The 12,399-nt window shown below is 37.4% G+C and overlaps 2 protein-coding genes across 3 annotated transcripts; both read right to left on the reverse strand.

Moving 5' to 3' along the window:
- Positions 1 to 1,728: 1,728 nt before the first annotated feature.
- LOC121777406 (mitochondrial carnitine/acylcarnitine carrier-like protein) lies at positions 1,729 to 4,216 on the reverse strand. Of its 2 annotated transcripts, XM_042174662.1 has the most exons (3): positions 3,983 to 4,216; positions 2,803 to 3,194; positions 1,729 to 2,427 (listed from the first exon to the last, which is right to left on the reverse strand). In XM_042174662.1, exons 2-3 carry the CDS (start codon positions 3,192 to 3,194, stop codon positions 1,926 to 1,928), a joined length of 894 nt encoding a protein of 297 aa, XP_042030596.1. In that variant the 5' UTR covers positions 3,983 to 4,216; the 3' UTR covers positions 1,729 to 1,925. The 2 variants fall into 2 exon arrangements, with proteins under 2 accessions (XP_042030596.1, XP_042030597.1); XM_042174663.1 differs by lacking the exon at positions 3,983 to 4,216 and having other exon boundaries at positions 2,803 to 3,974.
- A 1,224-nt stretch (positions 4,217 to 5,440) lies between these two features.
- LOC121776678 (HMG1/2-like protein) lies at positions 5,441 to 6,327 on the reverse strand. The gene is made up of 6 exons (XM_042173861.1): positions 6,278 to 6,327; positions 6,074 to 6,187; positions 5,938 to 5,995; positions 5,799 to 5,843; positions 5,628 to 5,708; positions 5,441 to 5,554 (listed from the first exon to the last, which is right to left on the reverse strand). Exons 1-6 carry the CDS (start codon positions 6,322 to 6,324, stop codon positions 5,441 to 5,443), a joined length of 459 nt encoding a protein of 152 aa, XP_042029795.1. The 5' UTR covers positions 6,325 to 6,327.
- Positions 6,328 to 12,399: the final 6,072 nt, after the last annotated feature.

The raw sequence follows: 12,399 nt of genomic DNA on the forward strand, positions 1-12,399 counted from the left end.
CGCAAAAAGAGCCTGCTTTGGGTTCGCAGACCCACTGCACGTCTTCACGAAGGTAGGCCACTTCGGGTAGATGCCATCGGCGAGATAGTACCCCATTTTATAAAGCCGATTGTTGGCGACGAAGTTGATGGCCGGCGCTTTACCATCCAAAACTTCGGTCAAGAGGTCGGACTGGTTGAGCACGTTTACGTCGTTGTTCGACCCGGGGACCCCGAAGTACGCGTGCCAGATCCAAAGGCGGTAGTCGGCAACGGCCTCGAGTATAACGGTTGGGTGGGTACCTTTGTGGCCGCTCGTGTAGGACCCCTTCCACGCCGTTAATAAAAAAAACCAAACGGCTATAAAATTAACGGTCTCATTACCGTTAATAAAAAAAAATTTTATTTTTTTTTATTAAATTCGAAATTTTTTTTAAAAAAAATGAATTATTGCGTCATCGGGACGAAGCCCACTCGCGGGGCAGCGAGTGGGCTTCACGCGTCGAATGGGAGTCCGCCACGTCGCCTCGGCGCGTGGCGGAACGTTTCGTTCCGCGTTCCGGAGGAACGAAACGCGGCACGGCATGGGAACGGTGGCGGCACGGAATGGCGACGGAACGCACGCTGCAACGCGTGCCGCCGCGAAACCGTTCCTCCGGAACGGCATAGGAACGGCGACGGCACCGCGTTGCGGGTGCTCTAAGCCCCGCCACAACATGCCACGCCGGGGGGAGGGATGTGCGTGACCCGATGGAACTGGTTCCTCCCTCCACACCCGGAGGCCATTTGAACGGATCACCTGCCCGAACTAGTTAAGGGATGATGTTGTGGATACTCTTAATATGAAATTGGTATAGCATGAAAGGAATTGAAAAGTAATTAAAATAATATACTTGGATAGTGAGACTCATCTTATTTTATTATTATGAAAAAGATTTCAAAAATAGTACTCCCTCTATTCCTTGTTAATTGAGGCGTTTCTTTTCTGTATGAAGATTAAGAATAATGTGCTAAGTGGATGGTGAATACAATAAAAGACATGGTTACTTTTAATCTTCATAGTAAAATGGCATTTTTTAAATATAGTAAAATGACTTTATTAACATGGAACACGGAGGAAATACTCCATTTAAGTAAATTAATTTTGTTAGATAAATTAAAATAGGAAAATGAGACTATTTTTTAGGAATGAGTATATGAAACAGAGGGGTGGCAAATCGTGCGTGTCGGGTCGTTATCGTGTCGACATTTAGGGGTTCGGGCCTGCCATGACCCCTTCCTGGGCTGGATTTTGTTCACATTTATTTTAAAGAGTTTAGGAATAGAGAGAAAAGTTATTGGATATTTTAAAGTAGGAAAATGGAATAAAGGTAATAGAGAGAAAAAATTATTTTTAAAGAGTTTAAGAATAGAGAGAAAAGTTATTGGATATTTTAAGGTAGGAAAATGGAATAAAGGTAATAGAGAGAAAAGATTATTGAGTGTTTTAAAGTAGGAGAGAAGAATAAATTAAGAAAGAGAAAATGTTGTTGGGTATTTAAAACTAGGTGAGATGAATAAAACAAGAGAGAAAGGTAATTAAAATTTAAATTATTTTTAAAATAAATAAAAGGTCATCTTTACTGAGATAAATGAAAAATGAAAGTGGATATTTTTTGGTGGGCCGAAGGGAGTAAGTCTGAATTGTACTGTTATATGGTGAAAGTCCACTGGCAACTTTATAGGAATAGATCAACTGCAAGCACCAATATACTATCAAGAAAGCTGAAAATATAAAATTTTACAAATTTTGAGAAATTTATTGGGTTGTCCTTATATGATATTTCAATGGTAAGAAATTAGTGCATAACAGAGAGGATTCAGAACCCAGTCAAAGTGCAAAAATTGATCTCATTTTGAGGTTTAAATCGATAAAATGGGTATCAAATCTCTTAAGAAGACATCAAATCATCCTAAAGTAGACCTGGTAACTTCATACGCCAAGAAGCATGCTGCATTTGCAGGAATGCTGCGGGCCATGGCAGGCCCGAACCCCTTGTATAGGCCTTTAACTCCTTCAGCCTTCAAGATCTTTTTGAATGCATCAATGGAACCTGAAAACTTGGGATTCTTATAGTCATCCACCTGAATACTGCTCTTCACAACATCCGTTGGGTACACAGCGAGCCAGAACGCGCCTCCGGCTAGACCTCCGGCCAGCATCAGCGAGCCTCTTCCCAGACCCGAAGTGTCTCTCCCACCAGCCATATACTGCTTCAGTCCTTCATACACACCAAACATGGCAGCATTGCCTGGTATCTCTCGTGCCATCGTTGGAACCAAGCCCTTGAACAAGCCCCTCGCGCCTCCTTCTGACTGAAGGACTTGTCTCGCAACATCCATTGGGCCACCATACTTCGGAGCAGTTGCTCCTGCGCCAACAGTTGCTAGGGCACTCTGGGCTTGTAGTCTGCATCAGAGCACACTATGATTTCGCGTATAGACATTAAACTAATAATAAATAACTAGTTCAGTTGTCTAACTCTTGTACATTCTCCATAACTGAACATTCCATAGATATATTACACATTATCATTTTACTTCCATCAGAGCTGATTCAGTCACATAATGATATGCTGCTTAACCATTAGTTAGTGATCCTAGCTCAGGGAAAAGATGAACTGGGCACCTAAGCATTAGGTCACACGGTAATTATGTTACTGGATACGAGTTCTACCCCATATGTCACTTTATCTTTCTTTTACAAAACTTTTACTGATGAAACAGCAGTTTATTGAAAACAACTGCATAATAAAGGAGTTTAGTCTTGCAGCTAAAAACTGACCTGCATTTGATCAACTCAGTAGGGCAGGCGAGAAGGGAAACAGCAACTCCAGCTCCAGCCCCACAAACGACCTGCTGGTTCACTGTGAGAGGAGCACCAGGTTCAGACCTCAGTAACACTTCCATCTGACCTCGGACTGTAAAGAGCACTGCATTAAGAGCTGCCACAGTGGCAAGAGGGGCTCCCATGCCCTTGTACAGACCCCCCGCACCTTCAGCAGATATTGTTTTTTTTACAGCATCTATAGCACCGGCATATTTCGGCAGCTGTCCAGGAAGGGGAACAGGCTGACTTTGGAGCTTGACCTTGATGGTATCGAATGGATGTCCGCATACCAGTTGTGCAGCCCCTCCAATGGTACCAGCGGTAAGATCTTTAGCTACGTCACCCATCTACACAAGTCTTGTAACAAGAAAGTGAGAAACACACATGTTTATACAAACATACTCTTTTAAACCACCATAGGCATGGATAATTTTGTACAACTATTTAACTGTCCACCAACTCTCTAGCAAACAAATCCACAACTCCACTGACAGAGAAATCATCAAAACAGAAATATTTGCATATTCAACAATTCATGTTTATGGATAAGAACAACATTTTCACAAACATCACAAAATTTGGCTTACCAACATTTCAACTTGTATTACAAATGTTGGGAAACAAACTCAAATAATCACAAATATAACAGAGATGAACACATGAACTGTTTACCTAGTTCGATACTATGTTTATCTACTTCGGGGAGCGATCCAGTTCAATAATATGTTTATCTATGCCAAGCCACAGATTTTCAGTGTATAATTTGTGGCCGCCCAATTTACGATGAGAGAATAGCTTTAAGAAGTTTATAATCTAATAAACTCATAGAAAATCAAACTTAGCCCACTTGTAAAAGAAAATATAAACTATATTGCAAAAATCATCCAGATCTCGAACATGAAAAGCATCATAACAGAATCCAGATTCCGATTTAACTAGGACTGTGCGTCAAATTCTAGTCAAACATGAGATGCAGTCATCTTCCAGAATCCAAAAATACTGTGATGAAACGGTCTATACAAAGTGGAAAATTATAAACGGAGCTCCTAATAAAAATGAATTACAGTGATTACAGTGAATCTAAGAGATGTAGGACTAGTTGAATCACAAATAAACTAATTATTCAAAAAAGCACCTTGTTGGAAATCGCAGATGACGATGACCTAGAGCGAATGAATACCCAAACAAATCACATAAACGGAAGATTTAGAATCACAACATCATACATTCATGTGTATATACTGATACAAATATGCAGCGAATCTCTTAAATTAGGGAATTATATGGAATAAGTTAAGAATAATAAGACGCCGGCAGCAGCTAATTGCCGTGGAACTAAGCAATTTTTTTTTATTATTAATGGGTAAATAAAATCTCTCTGTACAAATATAAAAGCCGTGTTTGTGAATTTTATAGGCACAAATTTGAATACTTATAAATTTTATGCAAGATTTTCAATAAATCTAAATATTTGGTTGATTAGGATAATTAAATATGATTAAGGAATTTATTACCCAAAATTTGTAACCGGTACTAACGATCACTCAATCTTCAAATCGGGCAAATGACAACAATTTCGCCTATTGTACAATTGAAATCAATGGCTAAATTTTTAAACTACCTAATTTCATTAAATTTAATCAAATAGTGGTATTAAAAATCTCAATAAATACTCTTTGCAAAAATTCTGTAAATCAAAATTCCAAAATTTCTTGACGACGAAAGGGTGTTTCAGAAAAAAATTCACAAAAATGTCATTTTAGAACATCAAATGAATAATCAACTTTATCTAAATAATTAGGAAAGCTGTAACGTTTTTTTCCCATCAATTACCATACGAATTTAGTCCAATTTTAAACCGAATAATTGGAATGTAATCCAATTGAATTTAATTCTAACAGTTTTTCATGACAAAAAAAAGAGTGTTAGCATGATTTTCATGTGTCAAACGTGAAGCATTTTGTACTACACATCTATCGACAACCGAGTAAACTACTCATTGTCCTAAACTTCTAGCGTCTGTTGACGGAAGTAGACTGAGAATCGTGCAAGAGATAGTGATAAGAGCGTACAGGATGTGATGGTAAATAGAGGAGGCAGAGCAAATATCAACGGAAAAGTTTCAAAGTAGGAGTGTGACAAATAAAGAGAGGCACACAACTCTTCTAACAAGGGTTTACAAATATAATAGAAATTCAGATATATAAATTACATCTTCCTAAATTGTAAAAATATCCTGTCAATTGTATAAAAATACAAAAATACGCTTATTTCATTACATCCATATTATGCATAAATATGGTATAGATTTTCTATGGCTTTTCCTATTTTGGCTCTGATTACTCATTTCTACTAATTTTGTTTAGGCCCAATAATACATAGTCACATTAATTTCATATCTTTAGGAGTCGTTTGGTTGTTAACATGGGTTACGAAGATGTTCGGGCCACCATTTGGTTTATAATCAAAGCATGTTATTAATCATAGCATTACTGGTGTTTGGTTGCACATTTATTAAAATGAGACAATGTCCATCCAGCTGTTTGGTTGATTGAATTATATACTGACATACCGTGTGATTACTTTTTTACCCCTAAGGTTTTCTCATTAATCCACCAAATATTAATACCACGCCTCCATCCTTTGTTTTTTCATTCCCACGCAGTTTTCCTCCTTCGGACTCGTCATCAGCACCACCTCCGTCGTTCTGTTTGGAGATTTCTACTTAGTTGATGCGTGAAAAATTAACAAAAAATAACAACATATGGTGAGAGAATTACGAGTTTCTTGTTGTAAGCCTCGAGTGTTACTTCATAATCGCTTTTCCTTTTCTCCGCCTTTGCAACGTATGGAGCTTTCTCCTGTAAACTGAAGATCATGAACTCAATTGAATAAATCAATTGAAATTTGAAGATTGCGATAATCATATTTCAGAGCAACGTGAGGCTTACAGCTTCAGTCATGGATTTCCATTTCTCACCACCAGCCTTTCCAACCTACGAAGAATTTGTTTATATGATTCGTCAAAATTTCATAGAAACAACTAAAACTATACTAAATTTTGGATCTAAACTAGGTAAAACTACTCACAGCGGAGACCGATTTTTTGTTCGGGTGCTTCTCTTTGTAAGTCTTCCGGAAGTCCTCCCTGCGAATTAAACAGGTAACAAATCAGAAAAACAAATTCATATAAATAGACGAAAAATTAACATGTACAGATCCATACATGAAGACGAAGAAGGCACTAGCAGGCCTCTTAGGCTTGTTTGGATCCTTAGCCGCCTTCCCCTTCTTCGCCGCCGACTTTTTACCGCTCGCGGCTCCTTTCTTCACCGAAAGCCTATTCAAAGCAAATAATCAATTAGGCTCGGAAACAAACTCACATACCATAAATCACGGATCTAAACCAAAACCGATCGGGAAAACCTACTTCGCATCCGCTTTCTTCGACTCCACCTTGGATCTTCCTCCTTTCATGTCGAACCTGCCTACAGTAAGGGCAAGAATGGAAAATGGAGGACTTAACATACTCGTACATCGAGACATGTTTATAATCGGCACCCCAATGGTGAGATAGATATCTTGTGCAACTCGTGTCTACAGTGCGGGCCGACCGGGCCATCTGCGGGCCAAACATGAAAACCAAACACTCGGAAAATGATTCCTGGGAAAATGAATCTTGGAAATATGATTCCTAATAACTTTACTTTCCTATGTTTGGAAAATATCAAGATTTTAAATTTTATACTATTTTATTTAAACACCAAACTAAAAATATACTCCTTCTTATTGCTATTTTTATTTATAAAAAAGAATAAAAAAATAAAATTTTAATAAATTATTAATTACAAATGATAATAATTATATTGTTATATTTATTATTAGTTTAAATATAGACTATCCATCATAATATATAATAATACAATTGTAATTATAGTTACGTGGAGTATTATAATCATAAATGATTATAATAATAAATATGATTATTATAATTATAATTATAATATTTACGGATAATATAATTGAATAAATTTTACAATTTAAAATTTCACTATGACTTTATTGATTAATTATTTATTTATAAAATAATAATTATTAATTATTATCATATAATTTATACTAGTTTATAGTTATATTTTAATTATTTAATAAATTATTAATTATTATTATGATAATTACAAATATATAAATATTATAATAATATAGTTATGATTAGGATAATTTTAATTATAGTTATTTATTATACCGAAATTAAGTATAATTTATAATTTTATGTCATTTTTAATACATTGTAGTAGTAGTAGTAATAATAATAATAATAATATAATAGTAATAAATAATTGTAATAATAAAATTATACTTATATTGCATTAAATATGTAAGAATCCTAAAACTGGGAAAAAGAATACCTCAGAAAAGTTAGGATTCAGAATCCTGGAAAGTTGTACTAACTTTCCTTGTTCTTGGGATTCTGATTATTTTCCCAGTTTGATTAAAAATCGAAACAAACACAAGAATTTAAAATTTAAGGAATCAGATTACTTTCCCAGACAGAATCCTGGCAACCAAACATGGCCCAAAGGTCAACGAAAAGGCAAATTAAGAAACCACATAAGTTGTCTATCTAAAATACACTTGAAATAATATTTTGCATATTCGTCTCCAACTTCGTCATTTCCATATTTTCCATGCCAACAAAACACCCCAAGTCAACGAAAAGGCAAAAGGAAGCAAAAAGAGAAAGAGCATAAAATACACATTGTTTTTCCGCACATTATATACTACTCCCTCTACAGTGGTGGACGCAAAATTTTGATATTGTGGGGGGAGGGGGGTCCAAATTACTAGTATTTTCCTTCATCCACAAAAGATTGTTTCATCTTTCCATTTTCGTCCATCCACTAAAATTAGTCTTATACTAAAATGGAAGTCATTCCTAATTTATACACACTTTATTTATTACGAATTAAAACTCGTATCGTATCTAATGAGAATATTTTTCACAGATGTGGGAGTATTAACAATTGTTGTATATTTTTAGTGTCAACGACGTCCTAAACAGCCCGACAAGAACATTATAGAGCTATGAGATAGAGATGATGATGAGAGAATTAATTTTAGAACGAGCAATATAAATTAAAGATATACATAGTATTACTTTAGAATCTTACTATATTTTCATAAAAAAAGTAATATCAAATTAGTAGTATGAGAAAATTAAAAATATATATAAATTAATTGATTAATAGAGAAATGAAGTAGCATAAGAAAATTTATATAAATAAAAACTGCCAATCAAAAGAAAGTGCTGTTGAGGAAGTTCGATCCATAGCCACCTGGTTCCAAGGCAACTCAACTAACCAACTGAGCTACATAATAGTGAATATATTCTATGGTATGCGTCTGTATAATATAGTAAAACTTCAAATTGCTGGGGGTTCCAAGGATCCCCACTCTTACATGTAGGTACACCTCTGTCCCTCGTCCCACAAATAATGTCATACTTGTGGGACGGCACGAGATTTTAGGTGGTTTTGTTTTGTGTGTTAGTCGAAAAGAGAAAATAAAATATTTATTTTATTGTGAGAGAAAACTTTTTCTGAAAATGAAAATGTGATATCTTTAGCGGGACAAACTAAAAAGGAAAGTGAAACATCTTTTATGAGAGAGATGGATTACTATTTTTTTTGCTATTTTTATTGTTATAATGTTACGGTGGTTTACAAATAAGTCTTTTCATAACTTACAAACTATTGTTTTAATGTTCTAATTTGAAGTTTTATGAGTAATATCTATATCTGTGTTTTTTCAACATACGGTTAGTATATAATTTTTTTTTATTTTTTAATCTTATGTGATCTTGTTGTTATTTATGTTATTAGATTTAATCACAATGTCAAATTAATAGAATGAATTTATTTTATGCGCGCGGGGTTAGCACTAATTTATATAGAAATGCAAAACAAATAACTTCATTGGAATTGTAGCTGTGATGTGGATAAATTAAACTACATATTAGGGCATATGCTAGAGATCGTAAATCGAGCAAATGAGTAAAAAATTAATTGATTATTTTATTTCTTGAAGCACCAAATTCGATACAATATCTTTTGATGGACAAGATTCTGCGTAATTAAATTAGTGATTTTTAAAATCTGTTTGTATTCAATTATTTTTGGTTAATAGATTACAGTTCATTGATTGAAGAATCAAAATTAAAACCGATTCGATTTCAGTTATTGGAACGAGGTAATTTTCGGTTCGGTTAATCGATCAAATCTGTTGGTTATGACAGAATAGATCGAATATTCACCTCTAATGTAAACAGTAAATTAGTTGGTTCTAAGAAATTCAAAGGCAAAAGTCATCCAATAAATGTTGGGCTTTGGTGTGGCTGGACCAACCATCGGCCCAAGTCATTATTGAGGGCCGAGCTCGATTAAGCTCGGCTAACACCGAACTCGATTAAGCTTCTCCAACACCGAGCTCGATTAAGCTCGGCTAACAACCGTTGTATTTGAACAGCTCGTTCAGTTACAACAATAAGTTTCTTCAGTTTTCAGTTTCACATCTGGTTTTTCTCCATATTCGTGCGATTCAAGAAACTAGATAGAGAAGTGAATACACTTTGTGATTCTTGAGCTAGCTAGGTGAGTGATCCACAATCGAGTTGTATTCTCCGATTGAGTAGCGAGCTAAGTGATAGTGTGTTGTAATCACCTTCGTTTGTTTTGTATTCGTAATAATATCGTCTCACATTTGTTCGTGAATCTCGCGTCGATTCTGTTTTTGACTCTTCAAATTGGCGCCGTCTGTGGGAAAAGGAAAGAAATCGGCGCGATGTCTACGGCGAAATTCGAATTGGAGAAGTTTACGGGCAAGAATGACTTCGGTCTATGGAGATTGAAGATGAAGGCCGTGATGATGCAACAAGGGCTTTGGGAAATCGTCAAAAATGGGGAGGCCGACACCGCCAAGGGTGCGGATGAAAAGGTCGATCCAAAGGCTCAAGAACTTCAACAAAAGGCGTATAGCACTCTGATCCTGAGTCTCAGCGATCGAGTCCTGAGGGAGGTTTCGAAGGAGGAGACCGCTGCGGCAGTGTGGAGGAAGCTTGAGTCCATCTATATGACGAAGTCTCTTGCAAATCGCCTTCATCTGAAACAGAAGCTTTTCACCTTCCAGCTATCAGAGGCGAAGAGCATCTTGGAGCAGCTCGAAGATTTTGGTAAATGCGTGGATGATCTGGAGAACATCGATGAGCAGATCAAGGATGAAGATAAAGCACTTATGCTTCTCAATTCATTACCGAAGAGCTTCGAACAATTCAAGGACGCTATACTCCTTGGAAGAGGCTTCAAGATCACCTATGAAGAGGTGTATTCGGCCCTGAAATTGAAGGATTTCAGAGTTCTTCAACAAGACTGCGTGATCAGGCTGGGGAAAGCTTGAACGTGAAAGCCAATATCAAGAAACCTGAAAAATGGAAGAGGCAGGGTTCTGAAAAATGGAAAGGAAAAGGCCAAAGGGAGTGGGATCAGAAGGAGTCCAGGTCTTGCAACTATTGCAAGAAACCTGGGCACATCAAGAAAAATTGCTGGGCCTTAAAGAAGAAGCAAGCTAATGGCGACTCTGATCAGAACACTGCTGACTGTGCAGCAGATTTGGAGCCGGCTCAGGTCATGAATGTGACTGAGAAGCCCATTGCAGACTCTTGGATCGTGGACTCCGGGTGCTCTTTCCACATATGCAGCCACAAGAAATGGTTTGAGAACCTGACTGAAGCACAGGGATCAGTCTTGCTCGGCAACAACCAGGTGTGTGTTGTTAAAGGCATTGGTAATATTCGTTTTAAGGTGCATGATGGTTCTATTAAATTGCTGACTGAAGTAAGGTATATACCTACTATTAAGAGGAACCTTGTATCTGTTGGTGTGCTTGAAATGAAAGGATTTTCTTGTGTATTTTCTGGTGGGAGTATGAGGATTATGAATGGTGGTGCTATTGTTATGTCAGCCTCTAGGATAAATAGATTATATTATCTGGAGGCTGAGGTCATTGTGGGAGATTCCTATGTTGCTGAGGAACAGAATCTGGTGTTGTGGCACAAGAGATTAGGCCATGTGGGTGATAAAGGGCTTAAAGAATTGATCAAGAAGGGCGTTTTTGCATGTGATGATAGGGAGAGTGTAAAAATGTGTGAGTCTTGCTTGCTGGGAAAAGGAAAGAAATTGCCTTTTGGCTCAGGAAAGCACAACTCCACAAGACCTCTGGATTATTGTCACAGTGATCTATGGGGTCCTAGCCCGGTTAATTCCATAGGTGGTGGAAGGTACTTCTTGAGTGTAGTAGATGACTATAGCAGGAAGGTTTGGGTATGGATCCTCAAGGAGAAATCAGACACATTCAGCAAGTTCAGTGTATGGTACAAGGCAGTTGAAGTTGAGAAAGGGTATGGCTTGAAGTGTCTGAGGACAGACAACGGGCTTGAGTTCCTATCAAGGGAATTTGATAACTTCTGTGTGCAAAGGGGAGTGAAGAGACATAGGACAGCTCCGGGGAATCCACAACAAAATGGAACCGCGGAGAGAATGAATAGGACTCTCCTTGAGAGAGTAAGATGCATGATTTTTGAATCTGGAGTGCCTAAGAAATTCTGGGCAGAAGCTGTCTCCACAGCAGCCAAATTGATCAATAAATGTCCATGCTCAGCCATTGGTTTTGATACTCCAGATGGCAGATGGTATGGAAGCCTAGGAGGTTATGAGAAGCTTAGGATTTTTGGTTGTAGAGCCTTTGCTCACACAAGGCAAGGAAAGCTAGAACCTAGAGCACTAAAATGCATTTTCCTTGGCTACCAAGATGGTGCTAAGGCATATAGACTTTGGTGCACAGAAGAAGGAAATCAAAAGGTCATCATCAGTCGAGATGTCATTTTTGATGAGTCAACTATGCCATTCAAGCCTACTCTGCAGACAGAGACAACTCCAGAACCTGCTGGGGTCAGTTTTGATCAACTTGAACCAGAACATAGAGCCTCAGATGCTGCTGATTTCCAAGAGCCAATGATGTCCTCAGATGAGGAGAATGAGCAGCCTACTGATAATACTCCAGATGTCTCTGATCCAGAGCCACAAGTTCAGCAATATGCTCTGGCCAGAGACAGAACCAGAAGGGAAATCAGACCACCAGCAAGGTTCAGAGATGCAGATTTTGTATACTATGCCTTGTGTGTTGCAGAGGAGTTGGAGATCTCAGAACCAAGCACCTATAAGGAAGCTATTGGCAGCAAAGACAAAGAGAAATGGAAAATGGCTATGAAGGATGAGATAGACTCTCTCATCAAAAACAAAACTTGGATCCTAGTTCTCAGATCACAGATTCAACAAAGACCTATCTCTTGCAAATGGATTTACAAGAAAAAGGTGGAGGCCTCTGAGAATGATAGTATCAGATACAAGGCTCGCTTGGTTGCAAGGGGTTTCACACAGGAGGAGGGGATAGATTACACCGAGGTCTTCTCTCCTGTGGTGAAACACAGCTCAATAAGGA

The sequence above is a fragment of the Salvia splendens genome, chromosome 18, assembly GCF_004379255.2.
Source record: "Salvia splendens isolate huo1 chromosome 18, SspV2, whole genome shotgun sequence".
Taxonomy (NCBI): Eukaryota; Viridiplantae; Streptophyta; class Magnoliopsida; order Lamiales; family Lamiaceae; genus Salvia; species Salvia splendens.